Source organism: Vidua macroura, chromosome Z (genome assembly GCF_024509145.1).
Source record: "Vidua macroura isolate BioBank_ID:100142 chromosome Z, ASM2450914v1, whole genome shotgun sequence".
Lineage (NCBI taxonomy): Eukaryota > Metazoa > Chordata > Aves > Passeriformes > Viduidae > Vidua > Vidua macroura.
The window spans coordinates 50,231,688-50,250,745 of NC_071611.1; the positions used below are offsets into that span (position 1 = coordinate 50,231,688).

General features: G+C 35.9%; 1 protein-coding gene across 4 annotated transcripts in view; it reads right to left on the reverse strand.

The window, feature by feature from the left end:
• Nucleotides 1–4,922: 4,922 nt before the first annotated feature.
• IFT74 (intraflagellar transport 74) overlaps nucleotides 4,923–19,058 on the reverse strand; it is a 37,132-nt gene continuing 22,996 nt past the window's right edge. For 3 of the 4 annotated variants that reach the window (XM_054003528.1, XM_054003527.1, XM_054003529.1), the window contains exons 15-20: nucleotides 16,552–16,649; nucleotides 15,489–15,615; nucleotides 11,438–11,601; nucleotides 10,728–10,853; nucleotides 8,296–8,356; nucleotides 4,923–6,634 (exon numbers count right to left, since the gene is read on the reverse strand). In XM_054003528.1, the coding sequence (XP_053859503.1) occupies nucleotides 6,519–6,634; nucleotides 8,296–8,356; nucleotides 10,728–10,853; nucleotides 11,438–11,601; nucleotides 15,489–15,615; nucleotides 16,552–16,649 (692 nt within the window). In that variant the 3' untranslated portion in view covers nucleotides 4,923–6,518. Of the gene's footprint in view, nucleotides 6,635–8,295; nucleotides 8,357–10,727; nucleotides 10,854–11,437; nucleotides 11,602–15,488; nucleotides 15,616–16,551; nucleotides 16,650–18,425; nucleotides 18,552–19,058 lie in introns of those variants that run through there. The other variant, XM_054003530.1, reaches the window with a different exon arrangement.

The following is a 19,058-nucleotide window of genomic DNA, read 5'->3' on the forward strand; positions in this document are numbered from 1 at the left end:
CTTTTTCTACTGCTTCTCCTGCATATGCATACCTAGAAGGCAATTCAGGGTTATAAACATAGTTATGATCCACTTTTTGTGCTCAGCATTTTTGTTTTCTTTTCTAAAAAAAGTTTCTCTTGGACAACATAGCCTGGAAAATGGCTGACTACTGAGCAGTACACAGAATAGCCTTGGCCAAAGGGAGCTGTTTTTTTCTTTCCTGACTTTGTGATGCTGAAATGAAAGGGAATCTACTGAACAGAATTAAACACAGGACCTGATGGAAATTTCAGGTTTCTTTCAAAGGGAAATGTCAGCTGATGTAAAAACACAGGAGTACTTTAGAACTTCTGTATCAGTAAAGTCATTGTGAAGGACATCAGGCCATTTGTCCAACATCTGTGCTCTGAAAACTCCAACTTTGCAAGTCAAGTGCATTCCTCTGAAAAATGCTTCATGTCTGTTTTAGAATGGCCTGGCTGTTGTCAGCAGGACAAAAAAAATTTGCTGTATTTTTTTACAGCATATTTTGAAGTACAAATGAGTCTGTGTATCTGTGTTTAATGGCAACAATTGCATATCCAAATATCTTTAAGATATTGATATTAAATCTCCCCAAATGATGCACAGCAATACTATTACTGCTTAAAGTAAAAGGGCATGCACAAGGCAAATTTCATATTTTTTTCCATCTGGAGAAATATTTATTTCCTAAGCCTCTTAATGCATGTGATCTTTGAAGATCAGACTATTGTTTCCAAGGACAGGAAATGGGTCATGTCAACTAGATCTCAGGAGTAGTGTTCTCAGCCATTAGGGTTACAAAAACTCATTGTTAATATCCTGTTTGCAGGACCTACTATCTTCCACTGACTTATTATCACATTGTTAGTATGATTCAATGGTGCTTTTTAATGGTGATTTTAAACAAGTACAACTTAGTGATAAATTTTCTGTCCACCTGCCTCTTCTTCCAAATTTGGGATTGGCAATCTTGCAGAAATCTTGGAAATCTGAAGGCTTCATTTAGAATTTTGTCTCTCATGCATAACTGTTAAAGTCACCGATACAACTGATAATTTCTACTATAGTCACTGTTTTCTTTTTCTTCTTAATTGTAAACAGTGCTGAGCACCCCTTACATCACAAGTATTTGTGGGCAAACTTGAGTTCTATGTTGGAGACAGAGGTATTGCACCTTACTCATCCTTCTCTGCACAGCAGAAATCTTGGGGCTGATACAAAGACACCAGTGTTCAGTGAATCAAATTCAGTCACTTGAAATGAATGTAGCTTTCAAAGAATTAGTTGTACAAGAGTAAACAAGAGTGGATAATTTTACATTTCTGGCTCTTTTTCTTTCTCTCTCTTTTTTTTTTTTTTTTTTTTTTTTTTTTTTTTTTTTTTTTTTTTTTTTTTTTTTTCATGTGGAACATTTCCTCCCATTTTACACATTTAGCATATTCTCCAGTTAGTCCTCCTTCCTCAAAGGAGGACCTCTAAGCATTGAGCACAAGTCAGGGCAAGAACGTTTCTTCCTCTGCTCCAAGATTCAGTCAATCAAAACAAATGATTGATCAAATGATTGGGATTTGAATTCAGATAATCTCTGTAACAGTGAATGCTTAAAGGCTTCCTTCCTCTTTATTCAAAAATAAAAAGATGACAAGTATTTTGTTTGGGAGGAATCCAGTTCCCTTCTGAATGATTGATCTGCATTTCAGAGCCTTGCTATGCACATATTAGACATGTGTAATTTGGTGCTCAGCTGCTATTTACACCATGCAGGTGTGAATTTTGCTCCAGTTTTAGGACCACTTTCAGAATCTGAAGTTTTCACTCCAATTGCTACATCCACCACACCCATTATCACCACGGGAAACATTTCCAAACTCACTCAAAGCAGATACTTTAAGAACAGTTACAAAGTAAGCATTTAATCTCTTTCTCCTCAAAGACATTCTAATGGCTTGCACGTCTTCATAAAGGCCTGCATTATGCCTTGTATTTTTGTTTTATGCTTGCAGCAGGAAAACAGAAGTGTACCGAAAGAATTTACAAACACTTCACTTTGGAAACATGTCCCTACAATTGTGAAACAGCACATACTAGCACTAAGAGCCATTAAGCCATTAAGACAACATTAAAGTTGTTAAGCAGAAAGAACTCTCAGTGTTCTGGCTGTCTGGAATTCCTCGTAGGAATATTGCATTGTTGTCTTCTAAGCTCACTAAGAGAAATTAAAAAATAAACTTATTTTGAAAGAAAAACAAGCTTTTTAAAATCACCATGAAAAGTAATGAAGGCAAGATGAAGCAGGAAGACCAACAAAAAGATTAATTGTTACTTGCAGCAAAAATACAGTTTGCTTGGAGATATGATGATATCCCCTCTATATATGGGAACGAGGCTGGTGTACTGTCATGCCATCGTGAGCTGGGAACAACAACAGTCATTCCTGTGCTCGTCCTCAAGCACAAATAACATGGCAGCAACAGATGCTTTGATTGTAGGCTTTGAAATTGAAATGCTTCTTTTCATACAGCGTGCCATTGAAGTGAGATGTGGAAGTGACAGTAATTGTCAAACCTGGTATCCTAATGCCTCAGTGGCATCTTACTGAAGGGGGACTAGGTAAGGGAACTTTTAACAAACTGCATATGCGTAATTACATGGAGCTTGTTGAGATGCACCCTCACGTGTAGAGAGATAGCTGATTTAAGGCATTGCAAGGTCATTCCTGAGTACCTTTTTTACTTTATGGTGGTAAGGGAGAGGCTTCTGAGTACTGAAAGCTAGAATGTATCACTCCTACATTCAGGAGAGCAAGAAGAGTGATCTGTCCAATGACAGACTGGTCAGCCTCATCTCAATCCCTGAGAAAGTTGTGAAGGAACTAAGGCTGGATTACAATTTCCAGACACACGAAGGATGGGAAATTGATCATGAGCAGAGAGATCTGATTTATGAAGCAGAAATTATGCTTAACCGATCAGATAGACATCCACAATAAGGCAACTAATAACATGCAAGGAGAGAGGTGTGGATTGCGGCGTTCTGCTGTCTCTCCCGGTTCCGGAGCAGCTGCCATGCCCGGCAGGGTACGGTGGCTCCTCCGATCCCGGTCCCATCGCTGTTCTCAGGCGCCGCGCGCTCCAGGAAGGTGGGTCGGCAGCTCGAGAGACCTCGATGGAGGGGGTGAAGGAAGGACCGAATTCTCTGCAGCAGGACCTGAGAGCATTTTATTGGTGTTTTCCCAGCTTCTGTGTTGCGGAATATAGCCAGGCAGCCCCGGCCATGTGGGGCTTTTATAGGGGGGGTGGAACGCGGGGTGTCACGTAGTCTCAGGAAGCCAATAGGGACGCAGTAGGGGTTGGCACCGGGGTCTGGGGTGGTTCCGGGGCGATCCCGGGGCGTGGCATGGCCCGGGGGAGTCAATAGGGGCGCAGCAGGGGCATGGGGGGTGTGACGTGGCCTGGGGGGAGCCACTGGGCAATTGGCCGGGGCTGGCACTGGGGCCGGGGTGACACTGGCCACGGGGGAGGGGTAACAACAGGAAAGGACCCACAGGAAGGGAGAGGGGGCATGGGCGCCGGGCCCACATGGTAAGGCAACCCGAGAACCGGCTACCACAGGGGGGAAAACCAGGGGATACTTGGGGGTACACAGAATCTGCTAACACACATCAGAACCCCAATCTAAACCCAAAGTCCGGGATGCAACATTGGATGTTGTTTATCTCAACATAAGCAAGGTGTTTGCCAGAGTTTTCCATTAAATCCTCATAGATAAGCTGACAAAGTATGGTTAGATAAGGAGGCTTGGGGCTCACTGTCTGGTCAGTGGCCTGAAGTCCAGCTGGAGGCCAGCCAATAGTGGAATACCACAGCATGAGGGCAATATAGTTTAACCTTTTCATTGATGCCATGGTGCAGATGACACAAAGCTGGGAGGAGTGGCTGATACTTCATAAGGATGTAGTGCTGTTCAGAGGGATCTAAACAGGTGAAGTGGGCAGCCAAGAATGTCATGCAGTTCCACACACTGGAATTCCACACAGATACATGCACAGTCCTGCCACTATGGAGAAACAATCCAGGCACTCATGCACACTGAGGGCTGAGTGGCTGGAAACTTGCTTTACTGAGAAGCACATTGGGGCCCTTCCTGGTGTACACGAAGCTGACCAAGAGCCAACAATGCACAGCAAAACAGGCCAGCAGTATTCTGGGGCATGTTAGGCATGTTAGGAAGAGCATTGCCAGGCAGGCTGAGGGAGGTAATACTCAGCCCTGCTGAGAGAGGTGAGCAGAAGAGATTTTAAATATCTCAACTCTGCAGATGCTGAAAGTTAATACATGTGCTCTCAGTCTGAAGTCATAGCATAAAATGGATAAAAGATTGCCTGGGTAGAGAGAGACCTGTGTTACTGAATTAATGTCCTGATGTACACACAGGAGCTTCAGTGAAAAAACATTGTCTGGTACTTAAACCATATTAAAATATATATATATAAAGAGTTAAAGAAAAGGTGATTTTCACTGACACTTGAGGAACTACATAAGGGTACAATTTACTCAGCTCACTACTAGGAATGAGTTAATAATCTTCCAGAGGGAGATGAAACACTTGTTGCACAGCTTACCAATCCAAATCTATACAGCTCTTTTCAGCCATGGGTACTATGACTGCTATGAAGGACCATAAGGATGAATTGTTAAGAGAAAGAATGAGTGATGAGATTCTTACACAGAAACAGGTTATCTGAAGATCCTTAGGCAGAACAAGGAACAGAACAGCATGCTGGAGAAAAGGGTTTCATGACAGCATCTCCTGGGAACACAGCAAAAACCTGTAAGCTTTACCATGCTATCTTACAGAGTCACTATCAAGGAATAAAACTCTCCCCTGCCCTGAGAGAAAGCAAAGTCAAAACAGTCTGGTTTTTCAGTCTGCAGCTTTTTTCCATTGTTCATTACAATATGTTATTCTAGCACAAGTGGAATTCAGGAGATGATCTCTCTGACTGATGGTTTTGATTTGTGAGAATATTAGACTTCAACTTTATCTCTGCAAATAATGGGCTTTCTCTGGAATAGCTGAAACTCTGACAGGAAGGAGAGACTTTAATGGGAATTTCCCCTAGATAACAGTCCTTAGCTTATAGAAATCCCAGTCCATTATCTCTAAATATTCTAAACATATAGAGCAACACCATTCAGTGTGCTGAATTAGCAAACACAGTGCTTTCTGCACAAATCTTCAACATTTTTAGCTTATAGATTTTTTTATACTCAAAAAGGCAATCACAGATTTGAGGAAATTTAGTGACAAAAATGTAGAACTATTTTAATGAAATCAGAACATTTGCCAATAATTTCTCTACTCCAGTTTCATGAAGTGAGGTGCATAGTCTACCTCTTTTCTGGAAAACTTTTCTAAGAGAGCAGAACAACTATAAATCCAGATCCCACTGCTTTTTCATAGTTTCTTTCTATAAGACTAGTTTACTGTTCAGCTTTCTCTCTATAGTCAACTGTGCTTTTTCTATTTAATCAGGACTAGCTTACAATATACCAGGTGAAAGAAATGATCAATAAGCCGTTTATAAATACATTACATGTAGAATGTGAGACAAATATATAAATGGAAATTTTTTAATCTAATCATTTTCTGAAATTTCTGTACCATAAAGCACATTGTTATTTTTTATATAAGCCCTGTTTTTGTTCTATGTTGAAACTCATCATTGTGGATTTTTGTCACAGGTTTCATATGACACTGCCACTTGAAACTGGAGGGAAAAAAACATCGCAGAAAATACAAATAAGTTTCTCTGCTATTTCCTTTAAATACTCCTGATAAATACTACAGCAGTAAAATGCTCCACACAAAATCAGTGTTAGCTATGTTTCACTACTTTTTATCAGAGTTTGCTCTTTAAAATTACATCTTAAAAAATAACGAAGTTAATTCTCCATTAGGAAATGAAAATTTGCTGGCATTTGCTTTTATTGTAAGATTTTACATTATGAAGCAATTTTGACTTTAAAAGATGCTTGTCATCCTTAGATGCTTTCCTTACTTGGTATAAATTGCTATATATAGATATAGGTATGGTATGTTTATATTACCATTTATCTTATAATGCAATTAATTTAAGATGAGTATGACAGTCTGTCAAGCAGTCCTGTTCTGTTTGGCAGGGGTAGGACTACAAGGAAATTAGAAATTCAGTGTGTAAAGCAGACTAAAATTTCACATTTGAGATGCAATTCAGCAATGGGCCCCAGTAATTCATTGGGCAGTATTTCCTTTTTCTTTCTAAAAATTCAGATGTTTATTTCTAAAAATTTTAAACAGTGCAAAAGGAGGGATAGTATTAAAACCTATAACTTCTAAAAACCTGGAAAAATAATTTTAAGAATATCTGTCACCCTAGTGGTGAATAAATCAGCTCAGTAGTCCAGCTTTCCACAAGGCCTTTGCACATCTTTCATTGTTGGTCCATTTGGGCAGGAAGGAAATGCCTGGGTTCAGTTCTTGGTGTTCTGTAAAGCTTCTATGAGAGCTTTGTTGTATTCTTTGACAAGCTTTCTCGAATTCTTCATTATTGGCTGGTAGTCACTCTCCTGACTTTTTGTTGCTATGACTGATTAAAAGAATTAAGGAAACAAACTGCCAGTATAAATATGAGCATAATCACAGATCACAAGGGAACCACAACACCATACATTTCCTTCTGTGAAAACTGTCAAGGAATGAAAATAGTGGAAAAAACTCAGGCTAAAAGATTTACACTTATTTACTAGCTGCCATCTCACGACTAGCACTGTAGAGAAAGGAAGTGATTACATGCCTAAGTCACTTTTGTTCATATACATATACATACATACATATATATATATATATATATATATATACACAGAGGCAATAAGTCCCTGGTGAAGGACTCTGCCTATTGTTACATTGCAAAACAAACCATTTCAAGGCATTCAGTTATATACAGCTGTACAGTCTGGTTACCGAAGTCCCAGGTCCCAGTCCAAGAAGGCAGCCCCTCTCCAGTAGCCCAAGAAGATATAAGTACTCTGTATAAGGGGCTACACTTGGATAGGCAATATTTCGTACCAAGTTAGGAGATCCTTTAATATCCTGATCAACTTTTTCTCTTGGTTTGTCTTAGTCTTTTCTGTTGAGAAAAATTGTGTTTAAGAGTATTGCATTAATAAAATATTCCTGTACACCCTCCTTCAAAGAGGCTCCAACTATATTACACTGTCCAAGACCTTTTTCATATATTCTTCTAAAAATTAGAGCACTTAGCAGATTTGAGAAACAGGATATTTGGTATTTGCAGAAAACAACATTATATGTATACATACACATATAGTATATGTATATGCATTAATTACTAAATAATTACCATCATTATCAGTATTATTTCTGTGATGGCTAGGCTAACACAGAATTGCCTGAAATATATCCCCATGCCATTTTCTGAGACATGAAGGAATGTTCATTGTTCAACACACTACACTAGATGGTGGGGTCAAGTTTTGATGTTACTTTTACCAATTACATTTGTTCTGTAATCACTTAATGATGATTTTGTACATCTTAGAGATTTCAGATTTTTTAAATAACAATTTATTTCTTAAATAATTTTAAAGAAGTAAATTTTATTGCAGTGGATTCACTGTCCCTAGAATATAAAATAAAAGCACAGCCTGGTCTTATTCAGATCTCTATCATAACTAAGGAGAAAAATAGAAACATAGTACTCGATGAGAGGAATCATCAATTTTAATTAAAACAAACTTCGGTGCTTTTCCTAATTTCAAAAGTTATGTTATGAAAGGCATTTGCAAATCATCAAGTAATGATTTTGCTGATATGATTACTGGAATATAACTTGTTAATTTGAATCCCATAAAGAGAGAACTACAAGACAGTTTCCCCACCCCAGCATGTTTTCATCCAATGCTACTCTGGCAGATTAATATCAGATAAGATGGAGAGATGTGAAGATGAACTTTGTATGAAACCAAGCAGCAAACCTGAGAAAGAAGGAAAAATTCCAGACTGCAAGGCAAAGCTTACGTTTTAGGACCCTGTAAAACTCTTTCAGACAACACATGCAAGTTTTGCTACATATAATATCTATCAGCTCACCAGATATTTCCAAAGAATTGCCTTTCCCCTCCTCCCCCGTCTTTTGCAGCCCATTCCGTCCTGTCTTATTCTGCTGGAGGAAACAGACTTCTTCCTCAGTGTGTGAATTTGACTCTTACTTCTTAAAGAAAAGGATACACTCCTTCATCATAAAGTTATTTTGCTCATGGTGCTGCCACTTCCTCTCCAAATTTTTAAGCTGAAAACACAAAACCACAAAAAGAGTCAAAAATGAAAACAGTAATAATTACACACATATTTTACACAAATAATGTGGTATCAGTACCTTGTACTCTATCAACTGATTAGATCAAAGTTATCTCACATAAAAAACCACAGAAATGAGAAACAATGGCAAAATGCTTTAAAAGCTGCTGATTAACCTGCATATATAATTTAGCACTTCATAATCCATCTGTATAAAAGCATTGTACGCAACTGCAGTGACAGATGAAAAAATCAGATGAGAATTCAAGACTTGTCATAAAAGAAAGTTAACAGGCCAGTCAGAAGTAAAAAGGTGAACAATTCAGGGAGATACTAATTCTCATTATGCTCCATATCCTTTAGATGGATCTCTTCTTGGAATCAGTTAAGATCTAAAATCACCAAAGATACAATATTTCCTGACACTGTCTTGGTCTTTGCACTACACAGAAGAAACTTCCTTACTTCCATAGTTAAGTTTCCTGTCTGATGCCAGAAGTTGTGATAAGAACAGAGCTGCAGTGAGAAGATTGTAGGAGCGTGGATTCAGCGCTGGCACTTCTTCAATACTTTCAGCATCAACAGGAAACTAATGTGGACATTATATTGATGGCTGTTTCCTTACAATACAATTTTATATTTGTTTTTCTGATGCTACTGTTCAAGGTTCTGCATTTCAAGATATGAAGATGTTATTTTTAAGAGTAAAACTGAAAACCATACTGAGACTAAACTTTAAGTGGAAACTAAGGTATTAAATATGGAAAATATTGCAGTATTTTACTTTACAGCTTTCCTTAAGCTGGAAGAGATGAAAATAGTTTCTGTATAATTCAAACCTTAACAATAAAGAATCAATTATCTAGTGTACTAGTTTGCAGCAAACAAGGCAATAATTTATTTCCAAGACTAGGTATTTCTGACTAATTAGAATTATTATTGTCCTGCTTGGTAGACTCCTGCAAGTACACAGCCAGTAAAGAAGCCTGGAACTGAAATACTTACTATCTTGCACACAGAAAAGGAAAGATTCAGTGTATTTTTATAGTAACTGCTTGAAGACCAGTTGAACTATTGCAAAATCGCCCAGATCCTCCATATTTATAAACACTATTTGTATTTCAAAATGCTTGATGCATGTCAAATAATCAGTTATTATAAGACATACCTTAATTCACCCTCATTTTTTTACACTGAGGCCTTAAAAAGTAAAGAAACAGATCTTTTTCACGCACATAAAAATAGAACTACCTCAGCTTAATGAAATGAAGAAATTCTGTACAACTACTATTTTATATAAAATGTTAAGCCTCATTATGCAAGTATCTTAACACTGTTTGGGTATACATTTCTAATTTACCTAAACCCTAGAATTTGATCTTGGCAAAAAAGATTCACAGTATCTGAAGTCTTCCATACTTTGGCATGTAGCTTTGAGGATTTATATCATCACCCTAGAATGATTATAATAATCCTATGCTACAAATGAACACATATGCCTCAGAACTATGCCTTCTCATCTGCTCCACAACATTCATTTCAGAAGAAAGTCAACTTAAACATGTACAATATGACCTTCAGCTTTTAACTGTATTAGAATAAATAACAGTTCTAAAGGACAAATATCTCAACAACCTCAATCAATAAAAAACAGTGAAATGCATAAAAAATCAGTTTCCCCCTCCACCTTATTTTAAGGTTATCTATTTTTCTTCTGTGCATTCAAACATATGTAAAGTTCTGCTGCCAAAATGACAGCAATTTATGTGTGTTTATAATGAAAGAATAGAAGCCACTCAAGAGGTAATAAACGTCTTCTTTTCTGATTCACTTTTGAAATGTGAACATACATATATACCAAAGGTGTTTAAATGTGAACAGACCCTAAAACTTCAGTGGCCTGAAAGGAGCAGAACTGGAAAAAGGAAAATGGAATTAATAGCACAGATTTAAAGGAAAACAATATAACCATGACTTTAAAAGCAAGAGGGATCTTAGCTAATTAGTAGTGACTTTCTTTTCCCCTGCAGTTTCTTTCTAAGTTTGTCCTCAAACTACTTAAGCAAAGGAAGAGCAGAAGGTAGAGAGTTCTGAGCAAGATTAATACAAACACTTAAACAAAGGATTCAAGTAACTTTTAGCTCAGAAAGATCTCTGCTAATAATCCAAAGCTTACAAGCCATTTGTTGGCACAATATTACCTTTTGTTTGAAAACACCAAATGCAGTTACACACAACACATGAGTTAGAAAACTCACTGAGAAGGAACAAACAGATTCTGTTTGTATAATACTTCATGTGTATGAGAAAAACAAAACCAAGAAACACACAACTGAAGGGATAATATGTAACTTGACCTATACCTGAGAATGGGTCTCATTTTCTTGCAGCTCCTTCTTTAGTGTCTCATACTCTGTATTCAAATGCTCCATTATTTTCTTAAAAGCACGACTGCGTTTTTTAAATTTTTCTTTGTCATCCTCGAGTTTCTAGTTAGGAAAAAACCCAACACAAACTGATTGATGGATGAGTTCATTTGCTGTAGGCTTCAGGCACATAACTTCAATTTACCTCTCAAGATGCTACTTTTTTTCCTTTTAGAACAAGACCACATGCATATGCATAAAGAACTCATATGCTTTTCTCTACTGCATGCTCTATCCCAAAAATAATCAATGATTATGACCAAGTTGTATGCTTAGACAATACTGTATGAACACTAGTGGGAATGCTGTTATTAAGAATTTGTAGGAAATTCTCTTTTGCTTGTGTTCTGTGTTAGATTGCTAAATTCAAAGCTATGGGTAGTCATACATTGCTTAAGAGTTTAGTGGAATTGCTAAAATAGAATGGGGAGATTTTGTGGAAGGAGGCTATTAAAAGATACCCAGCTGAATACCTACTACATGTACCCAGTTAATAAGTCACACATATAAGCAAAATAGTATTTGGATTCATTTGCACTGATGTGCAATCCTGTTTTTCAGCTGTCAGAAGCACTGTCAGTCACAAAACTGGATTCCCCTCCACTAGCTGTTCGAAAGCACACATTTTATTTCATCCCTTTCATTACCTTTTTCTTTTCTTCTCCTGATGCTTTCAGAGCTGGCAAATTATTGTAGATCTCCAACTCTGCTTTTGTCTGTTCAATTTTGTCTTTAAGAGAAGCTAGTTCACCAACCATCTTGCCCTCCAACAGTTCCATCTTCTGTAGGTCCAGCTGCAGTTTTTGACTCTCTAGATCATCAGAAGCACAATCTCTCATTAACAGTACTTTTTGTTTCAAAATACACAGCCAATTACATAAAGATTTATGTTATATTTAACCAATATAAACAGCCCCTAAATATACTTCTGATTTCTTATATTTATGGGAGCTATTAATGTGAAGGAAATAAAAAATTTAGTCTTCACAACCATGCCACAAGTCAGACTCATACACTACAATTACTGTATTATAATCCATAAGTGAAGAGTAATGAAAATGTGATGGTCTGTATCACAGTAATGTTTATAGCACCACACAATTATCTATTTGTAATGTTTATAGCACCACACAATTAATTATAGCACCACAATCTTAAAGCAGCGGTGATAACTTACAAGAAGTTTATTCCAATGCAATAGAAGTGCAGACAAAATGCACACAAATCAAGGAAGTATTTTTAGGAGTTCATCGTGTTATTTTTATTTGTACTGCTTGAATATGGATAAGGCTTAGTTTTAGGACAACAAATAGCGAAACTTGCTGTAAACATTTGCTTTGTACAGGAAAACACTTTCATATATCCTTTATATATTCTTCATATATTCTTCAAAAAAGAAGTGTCACAGCTTACAACATCAACATAGGCTACAGTATACAGCATTTACTTTTGAGATGCCATTAAAAACATAACAGAGTTATGTAATTAAAGGAAATGGAACTGTGGGTGGATTCTGACATAAAGAGGACTGTAGAGACTGAAACTGTTCAGACACATGGAAGGGAAGAAACAATACAGATACATGAACTAATAAAAATACTTTGACTCAGTCTTGGGGTAAGTTACCTACCCAGAGTCAGGAAGGACTAGATGTTGGCTAGACTTATTTTGGACGGTTTTGCAATCTGACCTATCATTGTATTTCATTCACGCTCCTGAACATTAAACACATGGCTACATCATCTTATGTTTCAGACCTGTGTCTAACTCAGAAAAACAATACAGATAATGCAGTTTTCTTCCTACATTCCAAAGTATCAGGCAACATGGGCTATTGAGAGGGATGAGACTGCACCAAAAACCTTTTCTTGGTATAGGTTTGCATCTTGAGATTTGTCCTTATCTGCTGAAAAAAGGACAGAAAATTTCCTTCCCAAGTTAACCAAGGCAGTATAAATCTTTAAAGAAAATAGATGTGTCCATGTGACAGAAGGAGTTTACCTTTCAAAAAACTGTGGGTATAGTTCTGTCAGTGGACTTATATGGGAAAATCTCCCATATAATCACCCGTTCAAAACACTCTCAGAACAAGTTTTTGCTACTCATCTATCTGCTTGTGTATTTATGCCATATACTTATATTTTAGAGTGAAACACTCGCTTTTATCAACATTTTGGCATATTACAGAGCACTTTCATGATTTCTTTAGGAACCTCAAAATAAAAAAAAAGAGACAAATCAAGATTTTTGTACCATTTGCAATTATCCTGAGGAAAGGTCATCCATAAGGTAAGATTAAAAGTGTCCTCTATGTGCAAGGAGCATTTATATAAATATGAAAAATTCCCATGCAAATTAAAAGAAGGATTTTAAATTTAAAATATTTTTGATTGCTTCACATGTAAGTAATTCACAATCTGCCTTCCACTGCAAAGGACTTACAAAAACACATTCACTATGTCTAGAACATTTTATAACTGCTCAGTCTTTCACAATGAAGTTTCTGGCATTGGTCAATGACAGATTGTAAAGCACAGCTGAACAATCACTGCTTCACTTCTCTTGCTCCTACAGCACTGTGGTTTAAAGACAAATGCTTAAGGACATCAATAAATGAGAGTTTTAGATCAGAAACAGTAAAAAATAAAATTATAAAATAAATTCGGACTGGAGAGAAATAACAGGAAACAACTATAGATGTTCATGAGGATTTACCTAGGTCTCATCACAGCATTTTCACTTTTTATATAGTTGTTCTAATATCTGTATTTTGTTATTTTAAAATTATACACAGTTGACCAGTTGGAATTTATTTTACATGTAAAGAGTAGTACCAACATAAATGCCAAAAAGGCAAAAAAATTTCTTGGACTGTTCTGTCTAATACAACTATGGTGAGACTGCAATGGATATTCCTATCCATTCATGCTTTCTAGAGAAAAGGAAAGAAACTGGAAGAGGAAAATTTTATCTTTATTCAGCAGTAACTCAATGAAAAAACCTCAAAACTGAAAAAACCTCAAAATTCCTCTAGGGGAAGAGACAGGAAGAGGATGTAGCCCAGTTCCTTCTGATAGGCGATGAAGTTGCAGCATCTAGCATGCAGTGTGTACACAGTGGTAAATTCTCAGAACAAACTACAGCGACCCAGGGAAATGTTTTTGGGAAACTATGCCATCAGCACTTTTGTTTACCCTTCATGATTTCCTTTTCTTTTTTATTTCTTAAGGGCTCTTCTGGTGGACTTTTTATATCTTTACGACAAGAAAATATCAAAATCCAGATTTTAATCATAACAAAAGAATCCTGAAGATGACTGTGCTATAATTCAAAGATTAGAAGGAACTTCAACTGTGCAAACTGAGCATTCACTGTATTTCTGAAAGAATCTTGTTTGTTATACTATCTGTGAATCCCAGCTGTCAGACATTTACTTACGAATAACTTAAACTGTCTGCTGAAAATTACGTATTATAGCTTCCTCTTCTTCCCTTACAGAGGAAGAAATTTTTCTTTCAATAATGCCTCTATAGCACAACATGCTTCCAAAACATCCTTATATTGTAAAATAGTCAGAAATAACGATTATATGGAAGAACAAAAAGTCATATTTGAACTTTTAATATTAGGCCCAGAAATTTAAACTACACTATAACAGCAAAATGAGTATTTGCAGATGAGCAAACACTAACATTAAATCACACAACAGAAAATCAATTTCTCTAACATTTTGTGCCAAACAACATCTCATTTGCTTGTAACTACTTTGAAGTCACAATACTGGCTCCTATTTTGAAAATTACTATGAAGTACAACACGGAACAACTTTCTAAGAAAATGATTTATAATTCTTAATTCCTGCCCCTTCCTTTCAGCCAAACAAACAAAGAAAGGTTTGCTGAACAATAATGATATTGGCAAAGACACAGAATTGTGAGGACAATTCTACCATAAACAGTGCAAATAAGGAACTAAAGATGTACTTCTTGTGGGAATGAAAGAAAACTACTGCCTCCTTTTTGAAATTACAGAGAACATCCTCAAGAGGCTAATAAGTATTTGAGTATTTAGAAAATAAAGTCAAAATAAGTATTCAGTCTGCAGAACCAAAGCCTCGGGATTTGAGAGCTATTCACTGTTGTCATTTAATTGCCTGCGGTACATATCCGTTTGGAAAAGCATAAACCATAAGAAAGTGATGCTAAGAACTACATTTACAAATAATGCATGGTTAGATAACTATGCAGGACTCTGTTTCAGTTTATTAAACACTCTATGAAGATCATGAAAGATCTTATTGTTGAAGTAAGTATTAGTACAATCAAATTCTTGCTCAAATCAACCCCTGTATTGAAATACACTTGTTAAACATATACCTGTGCAAGGAAGATGATAATTTAGTGATAATAGCAAGGTAAATACAAAGAAGCATACATACCTATTATAAATACATAGTGTACAATATTTAATAGATAATATATATAAATAAATTTAAAAAAACAAATAGAAATAATTTGATGAAAATAAATAACTTGTTACCCACAAGCATTTCAATTTGTGAACTTACCACCGTATTTTAATATTTGGAGATCACTTGATAGCTAATATTTGGAAATCTTCTACATGATACCAATGTAACAATGCAGGTAGTCTTTATTATTTTAAGGAATTAATTAGAAAATCCGCTGCTGATCTCACCTGTAACCAGATTCTTAGCAGTGCTCTGTGATTTCTGCATTTCGTTTGATTTGAAAGTGAGGTCTTCCTGCATAATCTTCAGCTCTTGATTGGTAACAGATGAAATTTGTTTCATATGATTCAGATTCTGTGTGTTACCAACAACAATGATAAGAACATGCTGTATTTTTGAAACAACAACTGGAAACTGGACAAGTAAGAAACTCTCCTGTCCTATGACACTGTCTGTTATTTGAGTGTCCTAAATGTGAATGACTTGCATTCTGCCAACTCCTGATAAAAGATGCATTGACAGGCCAGCACAGATGAAATAAAAATGCAGCAAATATAAACTCTGCTGCCATATAGGCCTGTCGTAAAGTAAGTGACAGTGCCTAAAATATACCTTATGGTATACTATATTGAAAGAGGTAAGAGACAATTAAAATAATCATAGAATCAAAATATTACTCAGATGAAAGTCTTCTATAGTATAAAAAATCCATGGGCGCCAAAAACATTAAAAAGAATACAAGTCCGGAAATTGAAAAAAATGCCAAACTGGAAATGAGAACAGTTTCGGAACTGTTACATTATTAATTTATAATATTTACATTAAATATTACACATCAGGGTATTTCAGACATACTTTTAGTAGATCAGAGGGACAACGGAAACATTTTTAGTTCAGTAACACTAGTGACAGAATACCCATGAACTGAGATTTGTAAACTTTGGATAAACAAAATATTGCAGTAGTTTTATTTGCAGTATTTGGAAATGTTTATCATTATTAATGTTAGTTATAGCAGAGATGAAGAGTTAAAGAAATTATGAAAACATTCCTTTGTTCTGGTTACAATATCACATACTGTTCAAAACTCTTCCCCCAGACAAAGTGAGAAATTAAACGAATCCTTTTTTTAACTACAACTTGGTTTAATGTTTAATCATTTTAAGAGACTATTATGTAGATAAATACAAATATATAAAATCCACCATCCTTCTTTATCCAGCCACTCTCCTGTTCTGTGTGTCTAAAGTCCTAACTTGCCAAAGGAGGATGGAAATGCTACATGCTTACCCTGCTCAAGTGCTCCAGTAGTGCAACAATGCTGGCTTCTATTTGGGCCTTTTGTTCTGATTCCTGATTCTTCACATCTTCAAAAGTCGCTAGAAAATCTAGAGATTAACAAACATGAAAAAGAAGGCTCTTACTTTTATGGTTGCAATGTTGTTTCCAGTCAAAACTTTGTATTAAATTGGAAGCACTACAGTTTCAGATAGGTTACTTTAATTGTTTATTTAAAAGCCAGGTGGTAGAGACCTTGACACTTGTCAGCTTATTGACCTTGTTTCATTTGAATGCTGTGTATTTCACAGATTCATAAAAGCTCTTGAATGCAAGACAGTGCAAGAGCTTATCAAATTAATTCACTCGCTCCAGGACCAGCTCTACATCAGTAATACAGATGTTTGTCTATATTCTTCACACACAGAACTCCTGATAGATACTCTACAGTTCTCCTGGACAATCTGTTTCAATGCTTGGTAAGTTTCATTGATAGGAAGTTTTTACTAATATCCAACCTGAAATCTTTCTGCACCTAGTGGTGTGTTACTCCTTTTCCATCCTCCACATATATGTAGAAATAAATTGTTCCATTATTATGTGGAACAGCCTTTTTACACATTTAATAACTGTCATAAATTTTCTAAAATAAAAGACAAATTCTTTTTTTATCTCCTTGCAGGTCATGCTTTCTGCATACCCTCATCAGTTTTCTTCAGGACTGACAGCCCCCTTCTTTATGTACAGAATTCCCCTCTAAAGAATTTTATGCACAGGAAAAAGATTACTTCAGATGTCTAAAAAATTACACTCCAATGTACACCTACTGTTGTGGTATTTTCCTTGTTAGCTTGATACTGCTCAGCCATGTTCACTTTGTCTTTCACTCTCTGAGCCATAACACAGAGCTGTACCTAATGAATCCTCCCTACTCTGCATTTTCGCTGTTGATTACTCTATCCAAGTGTAGAAACTTACACTTCGTCCTTTCCAAACTTTTTTGTAATTAATTTCTGATGTAACAGATATATACTAAATTCTAACCACATCCTCCAACATGGTTTCAGCTTTTCCGATGGACCATTTTTGTAACTGTTCTGTCAGATGTTCTCTCCCATCATCCAACTGATTAAGAAAATACTGACTTAACCTGAACAAATTATCTGCAAAATCCCATGCAGTACATCCTTTCATTTTGGCACTGAATCATTCAAAATTAATGATTTTTTAACTTAATTCACAATATAGGTAAATAATGGACAATATTTGCCTAGCTTGCTTCTAAAAACACCACAAGGCAGCAGAAGTGGTATTGAACTTAAAGTACACATAATCTGCTACACCTTCTTTTTCTACAGTATTTTTCTGACACAAAAAAAGGAAAAACAGTTGTTTGTACTTGACAAATCAGTACTATTGTTATTCATATTCCCATTCCTGTAACATTTATATATTTAATGTTATTCATATTCCCATTCCTGTAACATTTACATATTTAGTGTTATTCATATTCCCATTCCTGTGACATTGTTAATATTGTTAGCTTGCATAGTTTTCCCAAATTATTTCTGGAAACTGATACTAGTCTGGTTGGCCTGTATTTCCCTGTCCCTTCTTCCTCTACATAGGCACCACATTTGCTCTTTCCTCATCCTTAAGACTCCTGGCATGTTTCCCCAAATCTCTCAGGTCTCAGGTCCCTCAAATCACTAACTGGTCTGGAATTTTAGCAATAACCTTTAATGAAGGGTAGAAGCAGAACCAAGACCCAGAAAGTCAAGCCTTGCAGACACCATCTGTATTAATATGGAAAATCCAGATCAAGTGAGCTTTTGTCTCTTTGCTTCTCAGGAAACCCGGCAATTTGAAAACACAGAAACTCACTGTGTTTTTTATTCATCTTTATTCAACACTTAAAAAAAGGTATTATATCCCTTGAACCTCCATGGCATGTTTACTGACCATTTTCCCTTTTGCTGAGTAACAAACCAACTTTTTTTGTAAGCTGTCTCCTACAGTATACAAGGAATAAGGTATACTTAAAGTCAGTTGTTGTCATCCTCTGTTAGTTGCTACAAAAGTCTCTACAACATAAAAAATTTTGACATGTAAGAAAGTTTTAGCAACATTCATCTTGAATAAATAGATATGAGAAGCCCTACTTTTAAAGAATTACATTATATCTACAGTCTTCCATGCTGAAGTTCTGCTTTTAATCACTCAATCCATTAATTATAGCTTTGTTTTCATAAAATAAAGTTGTGCTCCTAAGACATTTAATGGTTGATGAAAAGCCTTGAAAGAGGCTCTGAGTATTTGTGACTGTCCTGTAAGATATCAATTATCTTGTCCACAGAAGAAGACCGCAGAACTTTTGCAAAGATCAGCACATAAATTCTTTGCAGCTATAAATTATCTTTTTCAATAGTAAAACAAAACCTGTAATTTAGTGAAATTAGGCTTAATAATATATATATATGTATATGTATATATATATATACATGTATATATACATATGT